This window comes from Solea solea, chromosome 14 (genome assembly GCF_958295425.1).
Source record: "Solea solea chromosome 14, fSolSol10.1, whole genome shotgun sequence".
Lineage (NCBI taxonomy): Eukaryota > Metazoa > Chordata > Actinopteri > Pleuronectiformes > Soleidae > Solea > Solea solea.
The window spans coordinates 16,441,743-16,461,409 of record NC_081147.1 but is presented as its reverse complement, the minus strand read 5'-3'; the positions used below and the strand labels follow the sequence as shown (position 1 = coordinate 16,461,409).

General features: G+C 42.2%; 1 protein-coding gene across 2 annotated transcripts in view; it reads right to left on the bottom strand.

The window, feature by feature from the left end:
* The window catches only part of trpc7b (transient receptor potential cation channel, subfamily C, member 7b), a 46,992-nt gene that overhangs the window by 8,644 nt on the left and 18,681 nt on the right, over window positions 1-19,667 (bottom strand). For both annotated transcript variants that reach the window (XM_058648949.1, XM_058648951.1), the window contains exons 5-7: window positions 13,722-13,938; window positions 11,649-11,882; window positions 10,331-10,595 (exon numbers count right to left, since the gene is read on the bottom strand). In XM_058648949.1, coding sequence (XP_058504932.1) covers window positions 10,331-10,595; window positions 11,649-11,882; window positions 13,722-13,938 — 716 coding nt within the window. The remainder of the gene's footprint in view (window positions 1-10,330; window positions 10,596-11,648; window positions 11,883-13,721; window positions 13,939-19,667) is intronic.

The following is a 19,667-nucleotide window of genomic DNA, read 5'->3' as shown; positions in this document are numbered from 1 at the left end:
AGAACTGACTGAGGCCATATTATTTATTTTTTTTCCAAAAAAAACACAATTTTCTCACTCTCTATTCACGTCACACGCATCCACCGGCCTATCGTGCAATCAGTAACGCTGTGCAAGGTGATTTTGGTGAACATGCTTTAAAATACTGGGATTTAGAGCCTTCTGCCTTTAAATAATGTCTCGTCACTTGTGTTCAGCCTCTCTTTCAAGATGAAAATGCGTCCCCGTGGCTTTGAAGGAAGAAACAATATTAAAAAAAAAATCTGATGAAAGAAACAATGCTTCACAGCCTTATGAAACGCTCACTTGATTTTCATGTTCCTAAATGTGAGTGTAGATAATGATGAAGGGCTTCGGCCCAGACGACATGAACGTGTCATTAAACCAGACACACGAGGATGACGGCTCACACGTTATTAAAATTAGACACTGACTACATGGCGGATTATTAATATCCACCATTAAACTGTTTCCTAATCACAGTCGGCCGTGTATTTATGGCGATTCGGCCGGTGCTGTGTTGATGTTTTGCAGACAGAGGTTCACAGAGGTCGCCTGCAACCAGGCTTCTATTGGACAATGCTGTGCAGACGTCTGAGGCCACCATTAGATTTACTAACACTATAATTACCACGCAGTATAATCGTCAATATTGGAACAAATCCAGAAAACATCTATGCAGTTATATTATTAGTGATTTAGTATTAGCTCTCTTTAAACTGGAGTGGAACTCTAATTAATGCTATTGTTTAAACCTGGGCTTGTTCTACTATTTCATGTCAAAAAAACATGTGCCTATCACAGCAGGTTTATTGAGGACATGCTTGAGCATTACATACACAATGACAGTTTTATAATAATAATAATAATAATAATTTATATTATTATTCATATATATATATATATGTATAAATGAGACAATTTTCAGTCACATCATTCCAGTCCTAATTCATAAACACAACAAAGCTAGGCTGCTTTATGTGCCACAATACATCTTCTATTTCCATGATTTTGTCAATTATATTCCATACAGACAATTATTCATTCATTCATTCATTCATGTAAATCAAGTAAGAAGTTGACTCATTTCCCCATAGACCTCCATTCAAATTAAGTTCTTTTTGCAACCAGCTGGGCTGCCCCCTAGTGGCTATTCAATATATCCCTATACCCTGTTTAGCTTCAAGGACAACCTGGAAGCCGTCAGACAGAACTATTTAAAAGTCTTCTTCCAGCCTGTGTACTGGTGATTCATTATCGGACCTCACTGCTCTGCACTATCATTCGCTCTTCTTCTTTTTTCTTTTGCTTATTGATTTGCCCTCCGCGGCCGTCAGCCGTCATGTGGAGGATACAGCGGTAGAAGATGGATGGGTGGATGATTTCACTTAAATCTGTGTGACGTGTCCTTCAGAGAGAAAGAATGTGGGAACGGTGATCTACAACGTGAAGATGGGATAATTCTGGGTTTGTTTGGTTTGCTAATTTTATCAAGGCACCCACCGGGTGTGTTACTGGAATGGGCGAGACAAATGATGCTCGAAATAATTTCTTTTCACAAGCCCAGAATGAGATGATTTGGTTCTCTGCATGTGTGTTTATAACAGCATGGTAGCAGTGTACTGGCAGCAAACTAGCAGAGACATTGTGGATCGTCAGCCAGAGACAGACAATGTGTTATTATGTGTTATTAAGAGTGGCGGCTCCCAACAAGCTGCTGATAGTATCACACACACACACACACACACAGACACCTCCGTCTTTCATCCACGCAGCCTGTAGCTATTTCTCTCACTCAAGCTAAACATTTGAATTATTTTTATTCCTCCTCAAATATATAATTCTTTGATTATTGTTGGGTGAGTAACAGTATTTCCACATTGGTCAAATGTAAATGTACACGTGGCATTCTGCTCTGTCTCGCTTCCTCATTATCTAGATATTAAATGCCTCATTGTCAGTCACCTCTTCTCTTGGCGTGTTTCCGCTTGTGCGACTCGACACCTCACCTCACCTCGCCACGGCACGGCGCGGCTATTTTGCGTTTCCACTACCGATAGTACCTGGTATCTGTTCTGGCGAGACTGCTGGCCCCTGATTGGTCAGAGTGCCGTCACAGGAAGAGCCATGAGCGAGACGTCCGACACAAGAATCAAGCCGAACAATGCCAAAACTGTAGATCAGTTAAAAAGACTTAACAATCCTAAAAACATGGGTTCATCGCCAACCAGGGAAATGTCTAAAATCTCTATTATACAGAGGTGTCTGCTGGTGTATTTAGCGACAGCAGCACTGCTGATCGCAAACCGGCGAGCCACATCACAACCCAGTGCCGCTGTATTTCAGTTCAGTGACTGTGTTCAGGAAGTCCTGAAGAAACAGTTTTAATTAACCGATTCTAATGATTCACTTACACTGAAAACAACTGCTTTACGAGTCACTAGTCACTCGTTCGTGTGTCGCGTGTAAAACAAAGTCACGGCAGTTTCATGCGGCGAGCTGGGACCATAGGTGGAAAAGGGGCTTCTGTTTTACTTTCATTTCCTCCTCTCCTCTCCGAGAGACAACTGAGTCTAACTTTCTATCTGCTGGGCTAAAAGACATGTCTCCATGGCAACAACAAGGGTGGGGCCTTGCCCACCTTGGCTTAGCTGCTGCTGCCAGGAGACGCCTGCTTCCCTCTCCTGTCTCTGCGAGCGTTTGTCTTTGATTTAAAAGGTGATGGAAAGAGACAGGGGGACGGAATGAACATTGATATGTGCATCTCATCAGCACGATTGTTTGTGAATGTGTACATTTGTACGAGGAGCAGTGGGATTACGGACTGAGGAGGCAGGAAAAACAAAGGCTGTTTTGTGTGTCTTCGGGCAAAAGTTGTGGGAGAAAAGTTATTAAGTGGGGAATACGACACCACAAGATGAGCAATTGCAATTAACGGTGTTTTGATAGGGAATCACACAAAATGAGGACTTTTTTTTTTAATCTTTTACAGTCTGTTTTACCGTCTCTGCTGAACCGTATTGTGTTAATTCAAAATGTGCAGCACAAATCATTATATTCACACTGATTATGACTTCTTTGATTAGATTTCTTCACACAGTAAGGCTGATTCTTATCAATCCTAATTAGTAAGCGATAATTCAGTTCTGTTCTTTTATACATTTGGTGTTTAAAATCCTTCATTCAGATTTACTAATATATCACAAACTTACCATATGAGGCAGGAGTGGACGAGCAGCTATAGTGAGTGAGCTATTGTGGATTGAGTCTTTTGCCAAAATCAGTGTTTTTCGTGGTGATAGTATTACTGAGTGTGTGTCTGCCTGTTCTATGTGGCTTCTAAGTGCAGGAGGACACACACAGTACAATCAGCACTGACTATGACCCCATTCAGACCTGGTATTATCATTCATCCTGTGTGATCTGATCACGTCCAGATAGCGCTAAGTACAGGCCTGAATGGCCCTGATGTGTCCCATGTGTCCATATTCCTGAGCTGCACGGACGCAATCTGTCTTCAGGATGGTTTAGATACCGCCTCCTCAGCTGGAACTGTAGGCTCAGATTTCTTTTTTAATTTAGAATAATCATCACTCATGCTTCTAATTTAGCCGCCACCACACTCTCCATCCATTTATAGATACAAGGAACATTGTAGCTGACACCACTGTACAGTCAACAACATGATAATAATAATAATAACATGATTTTATTGACCCAAACCAAATCACACGTGGTTATAGCAGGCACGCATCCAGGATGCATTTCAATGCCAGGTGTGAACAGTCCCACTGAAGAATGTCAGTTCAGCTCAGTTCAGACAACTTTATTTGTCCCAGAGGAAAAATGAATCATGACAACTGCACTGGATCATATCAGCGAGGATGAATGTGTCGTGTCTTATACAAGCGCACTTCAAAAAAACCCCTAAAACTATCCTTTTAAATCGTGTGTTTCATCGACACTGAGCCACAAACGTGTGCAACATGTAATTACCTATTAACATGTCATCAGTTAACTACAGGGTTTATTATGTGTTCATGGTGTTTAGATAATTGTGTATTGGTGTGTTCATAATGGTCAGTCTTGTGGCGTTTTAATTAATTGTATTATTATTGTAATTGTTGATAAAATATAACCCGGGCTCGTCTTGCAGTCGACCACTTCCGGCCATTTCCTCGTTCACAGAGGAGATGATTTCCTCAAAGTCTGTGATTCTTTCTTCCAAACAGACTCAGTTTGGTTCAAAGTCCTGATGCTGACGATAATGTTGTGTGATGTGCCAAAAAGATGAAGTGTTTCATTATTTGTGAAGCTCCAAACCAAAATGTAACTTCACAAAATGCTCAAAGTGTTCCTCATCCTGACCCAGGGGCATCTGATCATCTCAGATCCCGCTTGAATAATAATGATGTCTTATATGTTACGGTATTACGACGTCATTCTCAAAAGGATTTTATTCTAACAATATTTACCACTTAATTGTCATACTGCTACTACTTTATTCTTGAAAGATACTCCATCGTACTCTCCTGCGGAGAATTGTTTTTTAACGCCGCAACAAAATGCTGCCAAACTCATTCCTCAACAGCGCTGTTTTCCAAACAGTCGTCTGACAAAGATCCTCAAAGCCAAAAAATACACCGAATAAAAGAATCATTTAATCTGCAGGTACGTACAAGCGTTTGAACAGTGTTTGAATGTATTGAATGAAATAATAATGTGTGTATCACAGTCATTAGCTTGACTGCCACGATGAGAGCTCACTGTTTTTGTCTCCGTCCGCTTCGGCGCTTCTCGACTCAGCAGAAAAGGGAAGAAGAAAACAATCAATTCTAAGTGTGAAATGATGATTTCAGCGCCATTTCAGAGGGATTACATCGCACTTACAAGGATATTAAACGCTGGGAATAATTTGCCATGACAGCGGAGCGATTTATTGAAAAGTCGTTCATATTGGCACAGATTAAAGCTACTGGAGCGGACATCGACAGCCCATATTGGTCACACTGTGTGAATGCATTCCAGTTTCGATATTTTTTTGTCTCTCCTCTCTCTCCAGGTGTCACGCCATAATTGTAATTGTGTCTCCTCTCCTCGTTTTAACATTCAGATGTGCTTGACTGGGAAAGGCTGCACACAACACCTCTGTCTTGCCTTCAGAGATAATAAATTCTCTCTTTAGCTCACCCCGACTCTGTCTCAACCATCTGTTTAGCTCTCAGCCACCTCTTATCCTCCCCTAACAGACTGTCTCGCTCTCTTTCTCTCACCAGAATTCCTGTCTAGCTACCACTTCCTGGCTCTATTCATCACCATCCACTCTTTCTCATTCCCTCCTTAATTTAGCTTCAACATCGCATTTCTTCAATTTGTTTTTCTTTTAATTTCTCAGACGTACGTCTATGTGTCGTCTCTTATGCGCGGTGCTGTCTCTGCATCCGCGACCTCTCATTGCTTCATGTGCCTTTGTCCTTGGCTTTTGTCTGATATAAAGTAAGGTCACGCGGCGTCTCGCCTGTAGATCTATGCGCTCTTCTTTTAATTCAAATACACAGCATTCAACATCAACAAGTTCCTGTTGCCAAGGCGAATGAATGACATTGCATACAAAAGCTCATTGTGGTGGATAAATAGCGATGGTTAATAAGAAGACGAAACTGCTGAAGGCTTACTGTACGTACAATCTAAGATTCACATCCAAGTTTCTTGGTTGTTAATATTTAATTCATCCGTGCTGAGCCCAAGCCTCTGTCTGTTTGACCTTTCTTTCATTGTTTGTCTTTGCATCCTGGCTGGTCTCTAGAATTTGCCTGAACACGCAACTGAGCCAAAAACACACAACAGAACAATACACAACCAAACAGAGCACTCCACCTTCCTCTGCTTCTCATCCTTTATTCCCTCCTCCATCTCCCTGCCCTTCCCTGTCTGCTGTTCTGTTCAATCACCTGTGTTTCCTCAGTTTACTTTCAGCATCAATACACCATTTCTTTTTTTTTTTTTTTTCAAGGTCGTTGACACCATGCTGTGTCTTTTATTTTATTTTTTTGCTCTGCCCCCTGCACAGGTTTCAACCTCTGATTATTTAAACACACTTTTCCCTTTTTCCTCCACAATTTCTGCCTTTATCTCCCCCATCCTCTCACTGCCTGCCCCCCCCTCCCTCCCCCCTCTCTTTGTGCAGTGTTGTCATGCATGATTGACCAGAACTCAGCAGTGTCCAAATCAAAATCCCGATAACTGTGTGTGTGTGTGTGTGTGTGTGTGTGTGTACTGATCTGTGCATAAGTGTTTGTATGTCCACCGACGCACCTGTTAGAGAATATGCAAGAACTGACAGTGCGAGTGAATAATGGCTGATGTGCACTCAACAAAGAGCATGTGGTTTGTGTAAATGTGTGCATGCTTTCAGTCAAGACAGTTATCACAGGCCTGTCTTTATGAAGCCCTATCCAGCTGTGCATTTATGTGCACGTGTGTGTGTGTGTGTGTGTGTGTGAGAAACCATCCTCCAGTCTGAGTGGCCCCTCCGGGAGCATCATTACAGTCTCCACCTGGCTTACTCCTCATCTTCCTGTATCAGAGTCATCAGACCAGCTCTTACTTCTGCCCTCCATCAAAACCTGCCATGTCAGATCAGTGTGCCACACAGGACAGAATGCACACACACACACACACAATTAACACACTAACACACTCTGCTGAGAACACAGACGTTGTTAGATCCCGTTATGAGCAGCCACACACTTCAACCAAGCAATTCAATTAAGTGGGACAGAAAAATAACACACACAAGATTAAAACCTTGACGGAGTAAATATTAATTAAATGAGACACAAAAAAAATAGAGGAACATATTGGGTGTGATTAGATGTAAACAACCAGAGTGCAAAAAACATTCCTACTGTTGACCATGTGACAGACAGATTGAGAGTTAAAGCTAGACTGACCCCTGGTGGCGAGAGTGAGAACAGCATCACAAATGAAGGGGGTTTCTGTCATGCTGAAAATGCAGCTCGTGTCATCTGTGTAAGCAGCTGACAACCTGCCAGAGGAGAAGCACCATTTAAAGGACATAAGAGTAAGAGGTTGTTAGAGTCGGAAGAGCAAAATCAGCCATGATTTCGATCTCTAAAGCTGAGAGGGGAAGTGATAAATCGAGACTATGTAGGGCTTGATTATATTCTTGTGATGGAAAAGATTGCAATGGTGACGATAACACACTTACATCCACAGAGCCCGAGGTCTGTGCTGCTCTTGTCTTTTAGTTTTTGAGAAATCTTCATTACATCTCACTGTCGGTCTGTAACCCCTCTCTTCCTGACTTGCCGTCTCAGATCCATTAAGCTCTGTTTCTAGCTGTCCATTTGCCCGTCTGCCAGTTATCTCGCTCCTCTCTCTTGCGCAGCTGCTCTGCTGCTCTGCTGCTCTGTCTGTCTGTCTGTCTGTCTGTCTGCTCATGACGTTTCCTCGTTCTCAGGTGCCATGCGGGCAGCCAAGCAGAACTCACAGCCTCTGAAAGTCTCGCGCTGCGGCTCAGCAGAGGAGCTACAATATAAACACAGCACAAACACTCGGGCAGCGTCAGCACTGGAGAGCACAGTCATCTAACAAGAGGTCCAGTCATCAGTGATTGCATCTAGCTGAATGTGCAGCAGGTCATAAAATTGAAAATTGCTCCCTGACTACCCATAACTCATATGTATAGTACACACACACATATATATATATATATATATATATATATATATATATACCTCATAGATATAAATGTGATAGTAATGATTCAAACATCTGGCACATTAATGTTACACCTGAGGGTCTTGTTTATCAGCTGCATAACTTTCTGACCTTACAAGGTTAAAAAAGGTGAATAAATAGACAAAGAGCTTAAGACGACATATAGACAGAGAGAGTTTGTCACTGTAAACTGAATCATAATCATAGCTGATTAGCAGCTATGATAGCAGCTTAGCAAGCAGCTTAGCAAGCAGCTTGCCAAGCAACAGGATTATTGTTGGCTCTGAGGTTATTCTAACTTAATAATTGTTTAATCCTTCAGCTTGAGGGCCACACAGTTGCTGTAATGTCAGCACTCTTGCCTTTGCAGCAAGAAGAGTTTGCATGTTTTCCCTCTGTGTGTGTGTGTGTGTGGGGGGGGGGGTTTTCTCCGGGTTCTCCAGTTTGCAGATTTGGAGATTAGGCACATTGGACACTCTAAATTGAGTCGTAGTGGATGGTTGTTTGTCTCTGTGTGGCCCTGCGACTCTCTCATGTGGAGGATAAAGCGGGAGAAGACGATTGAATGAATGAATGAATGAATGAATGAATGAATGAATTAATGAATCCTTCAGCTTTGGTTGTATTATACATATAAATCCTGAGTTTAAGTTTAACGTGTGCTTTACTGGGAGTGATGACAAATGGGTGACAGCAAACAGGGTTTGTGCATTTACTGTATCTGCCGCCAGATACTGACATCTGGCAGCTGTTTGTCTTGGGTGCAAAGCCTGTTATAGGGACACTGATTGAGATTATAACCAAGTTATACTCATGGGCCAATGCTTATGTTCAGTTTTATGTTGTTTTTTTTAACTGATATGAAATCCCAGAAGGGTAACTTATGCTAAAAAGAAAAAAAAACAGTAGAGTGTCATCTGTTCTGACCTGGTGAGTGACTATTAAACTTATGACCCCTTCAGTCCAGGCTCTCTTGTAGCTGGTGTGAAACCAGATGAAAAGCTGCAATAAGAGAATAATAATAATAATAGATGTATAATGTGTGACATCATAATTACAAACCAACATGATTGGACTGAGCAGAAATAATGCAGTGTCATCTGTTTAAAATGACTTCCTTTGAGACAATGACTTATGACATGTGACAGAGGGAGACTTGAGAGATCCTTTTTTTTTTTTCATCTTGAGATGAAGAGAAACAGATTCTGTCGGTGGCCAAAGATGAATACGACTCTCACAAATAGTAGCAGTGACAGTTCCACCATCAGTCTGGCGGCAGTGGATATGAGCGGAAGGACAGGTGGAGATACGGATGCATTTAAGTGGAGGTGGGAGGCAAATTTGTCGTCGCTCAGACTGATGTGTCGTGTGACTTGTTGGACAGGTTGATGGCTTTATGAACAGACTGATATATGAGCCAACGCTAGTTTAAACACTTTAAATCCCCTTTCCCTGACATAGATAGATTTGAACCACAAGGCTTTGTGTGGCCTGCGTCTTACGTTTCACTCTGTGAAAAGTAGGACTCTGATAATTAAGCTGAAGGAAACACTGCAGCATGTAAAGCAGATTTCATGTGCTTAGCGTTATCACCTCATTATAATTGCAGTTGGATGATTGTCAATTGTTATTATTACAAACCAATAATAGCCCGTAGCAGTTCATCTCTCTGTCTGAGAACAAGAGTTTTGCTCCATCGTCACAGAGTAGTCTGGAGAGGAGGAGAACGACGGAAGTGAAGTCTAAGAAGTCTAAATACATCTGACCTTGATGGATCATACACCACTGTGTCATTTTATTGATTTGCTAAATCCTGGACTCTGGACACTGCCACATATTCAGCAGAAGAGCTGATGTCACAGAGAAACTTCACTACTTAATTCAAACAGGAACCAAAAACTTCTGAGACACTGTCAAAAAAAACTTTAAAAAGATAATCTTGTAATCTAGTTTCTTTTTAACATCGGCACATTTCATTAAGCACTTTCTTTGCCATTTGCAATCTCATTTGCACTTCTATTGACTTTTCCTTCAATATTTGTGCTTATTTTAGACATAAAGCACTGTGGACGTGTAGGTAACACTTAATGGTGCTCCAATTTTGTTAAATATGTTAGATAAAACATTAATTCACATTTAAAAAAATAAAAAAAATTTGATTCCAAACATCCCTTTTCCCATTCCCCATATTAAATTTACCCAAATGGACTGATTTCCAGCGCTGGGCTTGAGATTAAAGTTCGATCTCCCGTAATGATAAAGCACCCTGGGTTTAATGAACTCGCAAACAGTCACATCAAGTAGGATGTGACCATTTATATTGTCCAGGGGTTCTTGTTCTACAGACTTATTTAGCAATAAACCGAACATAAGACCACAATCACATACTCTTGTCCTTCCTCCTATTTTTTGCAGTCATCTCACAAACAGCCAGTAAACCAATATATAGCTGCACTGTGCTTGTCTTTGTGACTTAGGGGGGAAAATGCACACATGCAGACATCAGACTGCACACATGTTCTGACACACATTCACATCTGGACCGCGCACACACCGCAACAGTCACACAAGGACAAGCGCAACTCACGTGGTGAAGGCAGGATTGTATTTGGCTCCCAGGTAGTACGAGTACAGGTTGAACATGCCGATCATGAAGGCCACGAACACCATGATGAAGATGACCATGAACTTGAAGATGTCCTTGACCGTGCGTCCCAGAGAGATCTGCAGCGGGCCAAAGCTCTCATTGGCTGGCAGGATGTAGGCGATGCGTGAAAAGCTCAGCACAACAGCAATGGCGTACAGGCCTTCTGAGATGATTTGGGGATCGGACGGCCGCCACTTGATTCTGGCTGGAGGAGGAGGAAGAGAAAGATATTCTGTTACCAGAGAGTCAAACCAACACAATACAAAATCATTCACCATATTTAAGATATGCTAAATACAGCAGGCGTGCTGTGCTTGTTTAGGTTTTGAGAGATAAGGTCACCATGCACTATCACCTGCACATCACACTTTCTTCAGCTCATTGCTGGTCACAGTGTAATAAGAGCAGAGAAGAAAAAAGAAGAAGCTCACAGTGGGATCTGAAATATATTCCTAGAGAGCATAATTCTGGCTTTGAATAAAGAGTGCTTCGAGGGATGAAAACACTGTAAGAAGATGGATTAAGTAAAAATGGAAAAGAGTAAAGTTAGAGAGAAGGGGGAGAGGGTGAGGGAGGACGCATATCAGCGTGGCTTACTGCAAAGGGAGGAGATAAAAGGACAGTGTGTCCGTGTGAAAGAACAGAGAGCTTGGCACAGCCAGAGACACAGAGATGGAGAGGACAATTGATCAGAATGGACACATTTGATGAAAAGAAAATCCCCAGAGAACGGACCACTAACATACCGATTTTCTGTGAAACTGCAGTGAACAGAGGAGACGTCCACTGCATCTCCACATCTGGACTTTCAGTGCAGACGTGAAGAGGTAAATAGAGTTAGACGAGCATTGCGTCTGAGGCTTCAAAATGCAACGTTCATGGCTCATGTGCCATGACAGAGTCAGACCACCAGATGACAGCACTGGTGAGGGTTCCTCTAAAGGCCACTATGACGTGTCCAGACCAGTATAGCTCGATGGCTATACAGCAGTGTTCAGAAGAAGTGGTTTGAATGATGCTTATTATCCTGACAGTACAAGGCAGAATAGCTAATGTGGGCATTGGATCTCACTTGAGCCCTTAAGGAGAGTGAAAACACTTCCATCTAAATGACAAACACACTGATCTCCACTGCTCAGCTTTTTGTGAATCCAGGCATTTTTAGAACATTCTTCTTCCCCTTTGGGAAACACTGATGCAGCACACACTGTGTTTGTGTGTGTGTGTGTGTGTGTGTGTGTGTGTGTGTGTGACTTACCATAAGTGAAGTAGGCGACTTCGTCAGGTAGCGAGGCATTGCTCAGGTCATCGTCTGGTACATGCAAATCCACATACTGCTGAGCTTTGGTCGCCTTGAGGAACGCCATGAAGCGCGCCGTGAAGGACGCTACGAAGATGGAGAGCATGCCGAAATCCAGAACGTTCCAAAGATGCATGGCGTATTCCCTGGGGCCATCACTCCAGATCTCCTTACACTCTGACCAAATCATACCTGAGGAACGAGGGACACACACACACATACTGTACAGATCAACGCAGCAACACAATACACTATTCCAATTCACAAGGTCCCGAGATATTTCAATTTCCATTGAAATGTTTTCAGTTGTAAGAGATTTTCATAGAATTTATGCTGCAAACGGTGCAACATTTGAATCCTTACATTTACATAAAAATGCCCCCAAAGTAGTTGCATGAGGGCACTTTTTATTTAATATGACCACACAGTGCAACTGTACGGTTCAGTTGTCGGTGATAATTCAAACTCCAACTTTAAAAAAACAGTTTGAGTTGAAAATATACTGTAGCAGCTGAGAGGAGCATCAGGCAGGCAGTTTGAAGAGATTACCAAGTTGCCAGCGCAGCTTGGCCTGCATCCATGCCCTCTTTGCTCACCCGAGGAAAACAGCAGTGGCGTTGTGTTGCTTTGCTGTGACAATGGAGGACACAAACAAACAAACAGACCGTCGCTCCTGAGCAAACAATCACGACACCAGAGCATCTGAAAAGTGTCGCATGGAAGTATTTGTGGTTCTACACTACAGAGAGCTAACAAGAGATTAACAAACAAATCTGCAGACTCTTCTGTTTGCTTGTTTGCAGTCATGCAAGATTATCGCAGGCGTTTCACACGACGGTGGTAGTCTGTGCAAGAAGAGGAGAGGATTCAGGAAACGGCATTCATTAAGATCGTTCGCAGGATTCTATGTAACAATATGGGATATAGGAACATGCACAAGCATAAACCCAACGACACTTGCACCTTCACAAATAATGAAAACACACGTCTTCCTCAGTCACTCACACATCCCCACTTGTATCTCAGTTGTGGCCCACATACACACACACACACACACACACACTCTCTGTTATTCTCCATTTGAATCCAAAACAGGAAAACATGACTTAAATGGTGCCATGATCAGCGTCAGCTCTTTAATTACCATCAAATCATGCTGCGAGAATCACAATTACCCTGATCTACATACGCCACTTACACACTGCACACACTCACACACAGACACACACACACACACACACACACACGCATGAGCACCTGCTGCCAAAATGAACAGGGATGGAAAAAGAAGAATGGTGTCATTACATGTAAACAAATAAAAACAAGCATGCGTGCCACAAACCAAAGACATAATGTTGTATTATGGGTGGACAGATTGAAATAAGACGAGACTCAGCAGATGGGAAACAGCTGAGGTCTGACAGATATTGCCGTGGACTATACATGTGTCAAGTTGGCTGTTGTTTTTCCTTCGTCCTCTGCATTCGTCATGTGAGCCTGGTTGTATGCCTGTCATGTTTCACCCTCCCATAGACCCCGCCTCTCTCTCTCTCTCTCTCGCTCTCTTTTTCTCTATCCCTCCCACTCGTATTTCCTCAGCACCACCTCTGAACCACCAGCATGAACCTCCAAATTTCCCTCCAGCTCGTTGTTAAGGACTCAGCATGGCGACTGCCTCAGTCAATCTGGCCTCTGCTGTTTCCAACCAGGAAACCTCTGTTTGATCCTTGACTGATAAAAGTGAAGGACCTGTTGTGTTGCCACAACCTCGGCTTTCATCCACTTGGTTGGTATAGTGCTGGATTCATCTTTAAATCAGCCTCATATCAAAGTTGGTCAAAGGTTCACAGAACTTTCCAGCAACGTTAATGATTTACACATCTGTATACACCAGAAAAAGGAAACTATGAAGTGAAGATCTTGATAAAATACATCCATATCGATTAAATCTGACATGTCAAGGGTGTTTGTTATCATGATGGATCATCTGTTTTGACCATTACTACTTTACATCAACAGTATTTGACTTACCCAAAATCCACTTCATGATCAACATCTCTGTCCAGGAGAACTGGGTGGTCTTGACCCGGAACACCTGTCGTGGATGGTCTGTGATGGTCTCGTTGGGCAGGTTCTTGACGCCCTCGAAGCGGTCGGACGCGTTGACGACCAGCAGACCCAAGAAGACGGTGAAGGAGACGGCATGAGCCACAAACTTCATGAAGGGGCTTCGCAGGATCTGACCGATCTGGAGGTGAAAAAGAAACGAGATGTTCCACTACATGTATCTATCTGTGGATTACAATTATAACCTGCACCTCCATCTCTTTCAAATAGCAGTATTACAGTATGATATACTTTATTGTCTCAACAGAGAGCACCGAAATAATAAATAATTGACAAATAAATTGATAAAAAATATTGCATATGCACTGAGTATAAAAAACATTGCACACTCCTGTGGATAAAAACATCATGAAACTATTGCACAATCCGTTCAGCCTCAAGCAGCATTGTTTCAGTGTTTGGTAGAGGTAGGTGCAAATTAATTTTTCAAATGGTTGGGTTTACAGTGGAGGACATAATATCATCTGCCAGAGGCTAAGAGCTTGTATTCTGCGTAGAGGGAGTGTACTGGGTCAGAAAAGAAGATTTAAGCTTCATGTCACTGGAATAGTAGAACGACAAAACACGTTTCAACGCAAGATTTCACTCAGCGATGATCAGTTTCAGTGACGTTGCTGAGTCTGACTGCAAATTCGGTCTGTGTCAAGGAAAAATGTTCACCAAACGTGTTTGAGTCACTGATTTGAAGAAAAGAAACAAAACACCCAAAAAATTTCTGATACGGAGGATTTTGATCCTAAGAGATCGAGATTTGAAAAGCACCACCGCACAACCATCTCAGCAGGTAAACAACATCTGCTGCAAACTGTGGACGTGCTTAACCACTGATCACCTCCACAGCAACATAATGCCGGAGTAAAAGGATGCCAAACTATCAAGAGCTTGTTGAAACGCACCATATGGCGTGAATGTAAGGAGTGTTAAACATGCCACCACGCTGGGACCCTTTCATAACTGCATTTAAATATGCCAAAGATTGACAAATACACGTATAAAGACGAACATACACCCACCTCCGACCCCCATACAGACATCTGAGATCCCAACCTTTGCTTCACTCTAAACCCGCTGTGTCCAATATTACTTACCCACAGGATATCGCTACTCTCTGCATGCACAGTAACACATAAGATTTGATGGCTGCGCCAATGCCACACACTACTAAACCACGCGGGAAGAGGTTGTCTGGGGATTCTTAACCCTGCACAACCTAGTCCAAAATGCCTCCTAATACCGGGACCAGTCTTCATTCCTTCCACTCTATAAGGATGATCAATTTCACTCCTCAGATAAATGAGGATCAGGCCTCTCGCGATACACGAAGACAGCGAAACCCAGGGGTTTCTTTTTTTTTTTTATCTGTTTGATTGTGACAAGAGCTGATCTTCTCTGCTCGGGTGAAACGCTGGCTGCTGGCACCAGTTACATGGAGACTAAGTAAAAGAGGTTTAGAGTGAAATGGAAACCTAAGGGTAGACAGGACTCGAGCTGCTGTGACCTCCATTATTCCCCAACGTGACATACACTTAATGCAGTCAGACGGCTACTCTGAATAGTTAGGAAGACATAGGTAAGATTTCTTGTGATTCCATATATAAGCTGTGTCCTAATGCTGGGGCTGCCTTCAGCCAGTGGAAGCTGTCTAAACTCAGACAGGTGCCCTTTGTTGGCCACATGCAGTCGAGCACAAAGGCTGAACCGAAATGTCTGTGGAGGAATTTCTCTATGTGGTTACTGGTGTCGGCTCACAGTAGAACTGTAGGTGGATGTAGTACAGATCACATCCCTGATAGCATGTAACAGAAGTCCCTTGTTCTTCACGTCACGACTGATGGAAAGAACACAGAAGCATAGCAACTACTGAAAAGGTAGAATGTTAATTGCATTGAGGAGAATATCCAAATATGGTAAAACAAGATTTTCTAACTGCCAAGACTGTGGTTACAATCACGAGACTTGAGACACAAGGCTATACCTGCTGTATATTAACCTCAGAATCAACGTGACCCAGCACCGTGGACACTTTAATGTCACAGAGGAATAGTAGCACAGTGGCGTGGAACCATTTGTTTGCTACCATAAGATGCTGGTGGGACACTGAGGCACTGAGGAAGGTCAAGCTGCTGGAAAATGAAATCAAATTAAATAGCAATATTGTTTAATATTGTTTAATTTATTTAAAAAAATAAACAACATAAAGTAAATTTTTTTGGAAATAGCTCAGCCCCAGCAGCAAATGGCTGGAATGTGAACCTAGAGTTGTCCTTTCAGAAAACTCTGCAGGCTCACCTGAGGAGCCGGGAAGGTCTGATGTCACTCCCTGCCTTTTACCCTGATAGTCGTGCCTCATGCGGACAACCTCTGCGTGTGTGTGTGCATGTGTGTGTGTGTGCGTGTGTGTGTGTGTGTGCCACAACGCTGCAGCAGGAGAAGATGTGTCGTCCTCACAGCAGTGCATCTGTCACTCACTGCAGAAGCTCAGCTCATGTCTGTTTTGAAGCTCAAGCTGAGAAACTATCAGAAAAAGGCCTTTCGTATGTGACTCACTGTTGCTTGTGGACGGAAGAGCAAGAACACATTTTATTGTCTGCATTCGAAGGAGCCCTTTGCTTTCTAATTTATGTAATATGACACAGTTTTTGCATCCATAATGACTAAGACTATTCATTCCATTACTGATTAACTGTGTGCATCAACTGGATTGTATATCTTGTGGTGACCTGGGTTTGAAAGTCCCAAAAGAAGAAAGTGGGGGAAAGGACGAAGAGAAGGACAGAGGGGCAAGAGGAGAATCAAATTCATTTCTTGAGTGTGCATGAAATAATTAAAAACAATGAAAATACCATTAGCTAATATGAGAGTGTGAGAGCAATATGTACAACACAGACAGGAGCACACACACTTTGACTCTCTGACAATCAAAGCTGAACTGGCACGTTCACGGAACCCTGGAGAACTGGGTACTCCTCAACTGTGCTTTTACACTAAAGTAGTAACACATCACAGAAGACATCATTCAGCCCACTACAATATAAAAAGATGGCAGAACAGAACATTAAGCCAGTAATAGTGAAACCCTTGTGATTAAAGACGATTGAGCTAAAATAGTGGACTTGTACTCCGTCTGTTTGCGTTCTTCTCAGGTCAAAGAGTTGTAAAATCTACCTGACTGTCAAGAAATGTAGACACTTTACAAGAGAAATGGACACAGAATAATAAATAAAGTGTTTGCCTTGAGTGAGGGGATGCAGTTAGAACGATACAAAAAATAAAGGCAGATCCCAGAAATTAATACTGAGTTGTGAATGTTTTTGAATAAAGTTATCACTCTGTGGTTTGGCATCTTATAAAAGCCTTATTTTCTTTTTTTAACACAGAACCTGACACAGAGTCAGCTAAACACAAAGAAGTCTAAACTCGTGAAGGAGTCATGTTGATTCAGTTGGAACAATGAACTATCACATACCGGATAATTAATGTTATGATGTTCTTAGTGTACAACACAAGAATGTGTCCGGCTTTAAACATTACCGTCCTGGATTAAACTGCTGTCCTTCATCCTTAACGTTTGTATTTTGTATATTCTTTGAAACTGAATTCTTTTTTTTTTCTCTGCTTTAATTCACCTTAAGGTATAAGGTATATTAAACCCTTATGCTGGTTGATGGTGCACACAAGGCAAGTGCAGCTGGAAAGGTGACAGAATAAAAATGTCACTCTTGGTCCAGCTACCTCCCTCTGCTCCAGTCAAACTGTGTGTGCATCCTCAGGATTTACTCGTATTATTCATCTCGTCTCACACATATACTGTATACCTGAATACTAGTGATAACGTGAGTTCGGGTGAAAATACAGAATGTTCAGGAGAGTCGGTCAAAAGATGGGATTATAAATAAACTATGAATGACTTGTTGTCTGTATGCATCGTACAGTATATAGTGTATATACGTGGCCACACTCACACACAGAGTGAGACTTCATCTATGTTTTATATCATCCATAGCTTTTGTGTAGATACTCCACCGGTGCCAAACATCTGTCTGGAGGAATCACTGATGTACTCTCTCCTCTCCGTGCTGACCAGAGTGGTGTTGTGTATTCCAGCAACCAGTGCCTCAAGCAAATGTACATCCAGTTCAGTGGGTCATGTGCTGGAAGTATAACAACAGACTTTTTATTAGATTTAAACATAGGCTGTAATCATTTCTCTGTTTATTTTGTCTATTTATTCCTACACCTATGACCAGGATGTGGAAATATCTACATATCAGCAGCTGGGGCAGCCCTTCAGAGTGAGATCTCCTGATAATTGTAGTTCTATAATAAGATAAATAAAGCCTTAATACATAAATAGATAAATGAATCATTGCTAAATTTGCAGGTATCCGGTTGTAATTAACATATAGATTTACGGGTCGGATTTGCTTTAATAGCGGGTCAATGAAATCACCATCACTATCACTACTGCATATAATGTGTCACTGTAAATCTGTGCTGGAGAAATAAACATGCAGGACTCACAGATCACCAGTACAAAGAAAACAGAAAAATAGAGCCGGCATCATAAATTCAGTATATTGTACAGAAGCTATTTCTCTGCAGTGGTCAAATAAACACTGACTCCCTAATGAATTCATTAATAATAAATCACAACAAGCTTTTTTTTTTTTTGCTGTGAAGCTGTTTTTCTGTGTTGAACACATTTTTTTTTTACAAAAAGCGAGATGGAGGTAATCCTTGACAAAAGCTTGCTGCTTGTTACAGGAGGAGGTCATGATGTGTTTTATTTCACTTATCATGTGTTCTCTTTCCTGTCCATGTTTCATTTCTTTCCTGTCACTCAAGGCAGCAGCATATTCTCACGTGTATGTACATTACCCCCGCGAGCCTCGTGCGGAGGACAAAGTGAACGAATGTGCGTTACACTCTGCACGGCAATGCCCCCGCCCTTCACCTGCTCCAATCAGTGCGCGACATTCTATATTCAAATATGCATCTGATTCTCATCCTGAGAGATTTCCCACCAGACATTGCACAGTGCGTTCACGTTCCACTTCTGTTTGCCTCCCCGTGACTTACCGCTTATCTTGGAGCAACATATACATCACCTTCAGCTCTCCCCGCTGACATGAATCCTAATGTGTTTTTTGGGGGTGCTGATAATGATGTGTTGTGTAGAAATTGACAGAATTATGAGCTGTAAGACACGACGCCTTTGATGAGACGCGCGGAGCAAAACTGCATGATTAGCACCAGGTGTTCGAGGGCAAACCACGACACATCAAAGCATTCTCGCTGCAGCCTTTGTCTGTCCTGATTCACTCCGTCTTTATCAATTTCACTATCAAATCCAATTTAATACACTTTATTGTCTCCGCGGATAAGGCACTACATTACTGTCAAATGTGCACAAACACCCATTTTGCCAGTTCTGTTTTGATATAATCTCAAATGTCCATGTTTAGTAATGAACTAGTCTTTTTCCACTACTAATAGTAATACTAGTAATAATATACACTGACAAGGTGTTTTGCAGGCTAAATTTCTCCACACTTTTCCCCCCGTTACCTCAGCTGCATCAGAAAATGACTGTGTCAATCACATGGAATTATGCTCGCATGTCTGTGCACACACGTGCACACACGTGCACACACGCTCCACATTGACAAATACTAGTGACACAGCAAGATCTGCAGCGGTGCACGTGTCCTGATTACATCCACACAAGTCCTGCTGGTGGAGACGCACGCGCTCACAGTCGTGACTCCGCATGCCTCGACACCAGCATCTTTTCACAGTCTGGAAAGTGACTTAGAGAGTCACTCAGAGATCCCAAAACCTGTTCCCTGA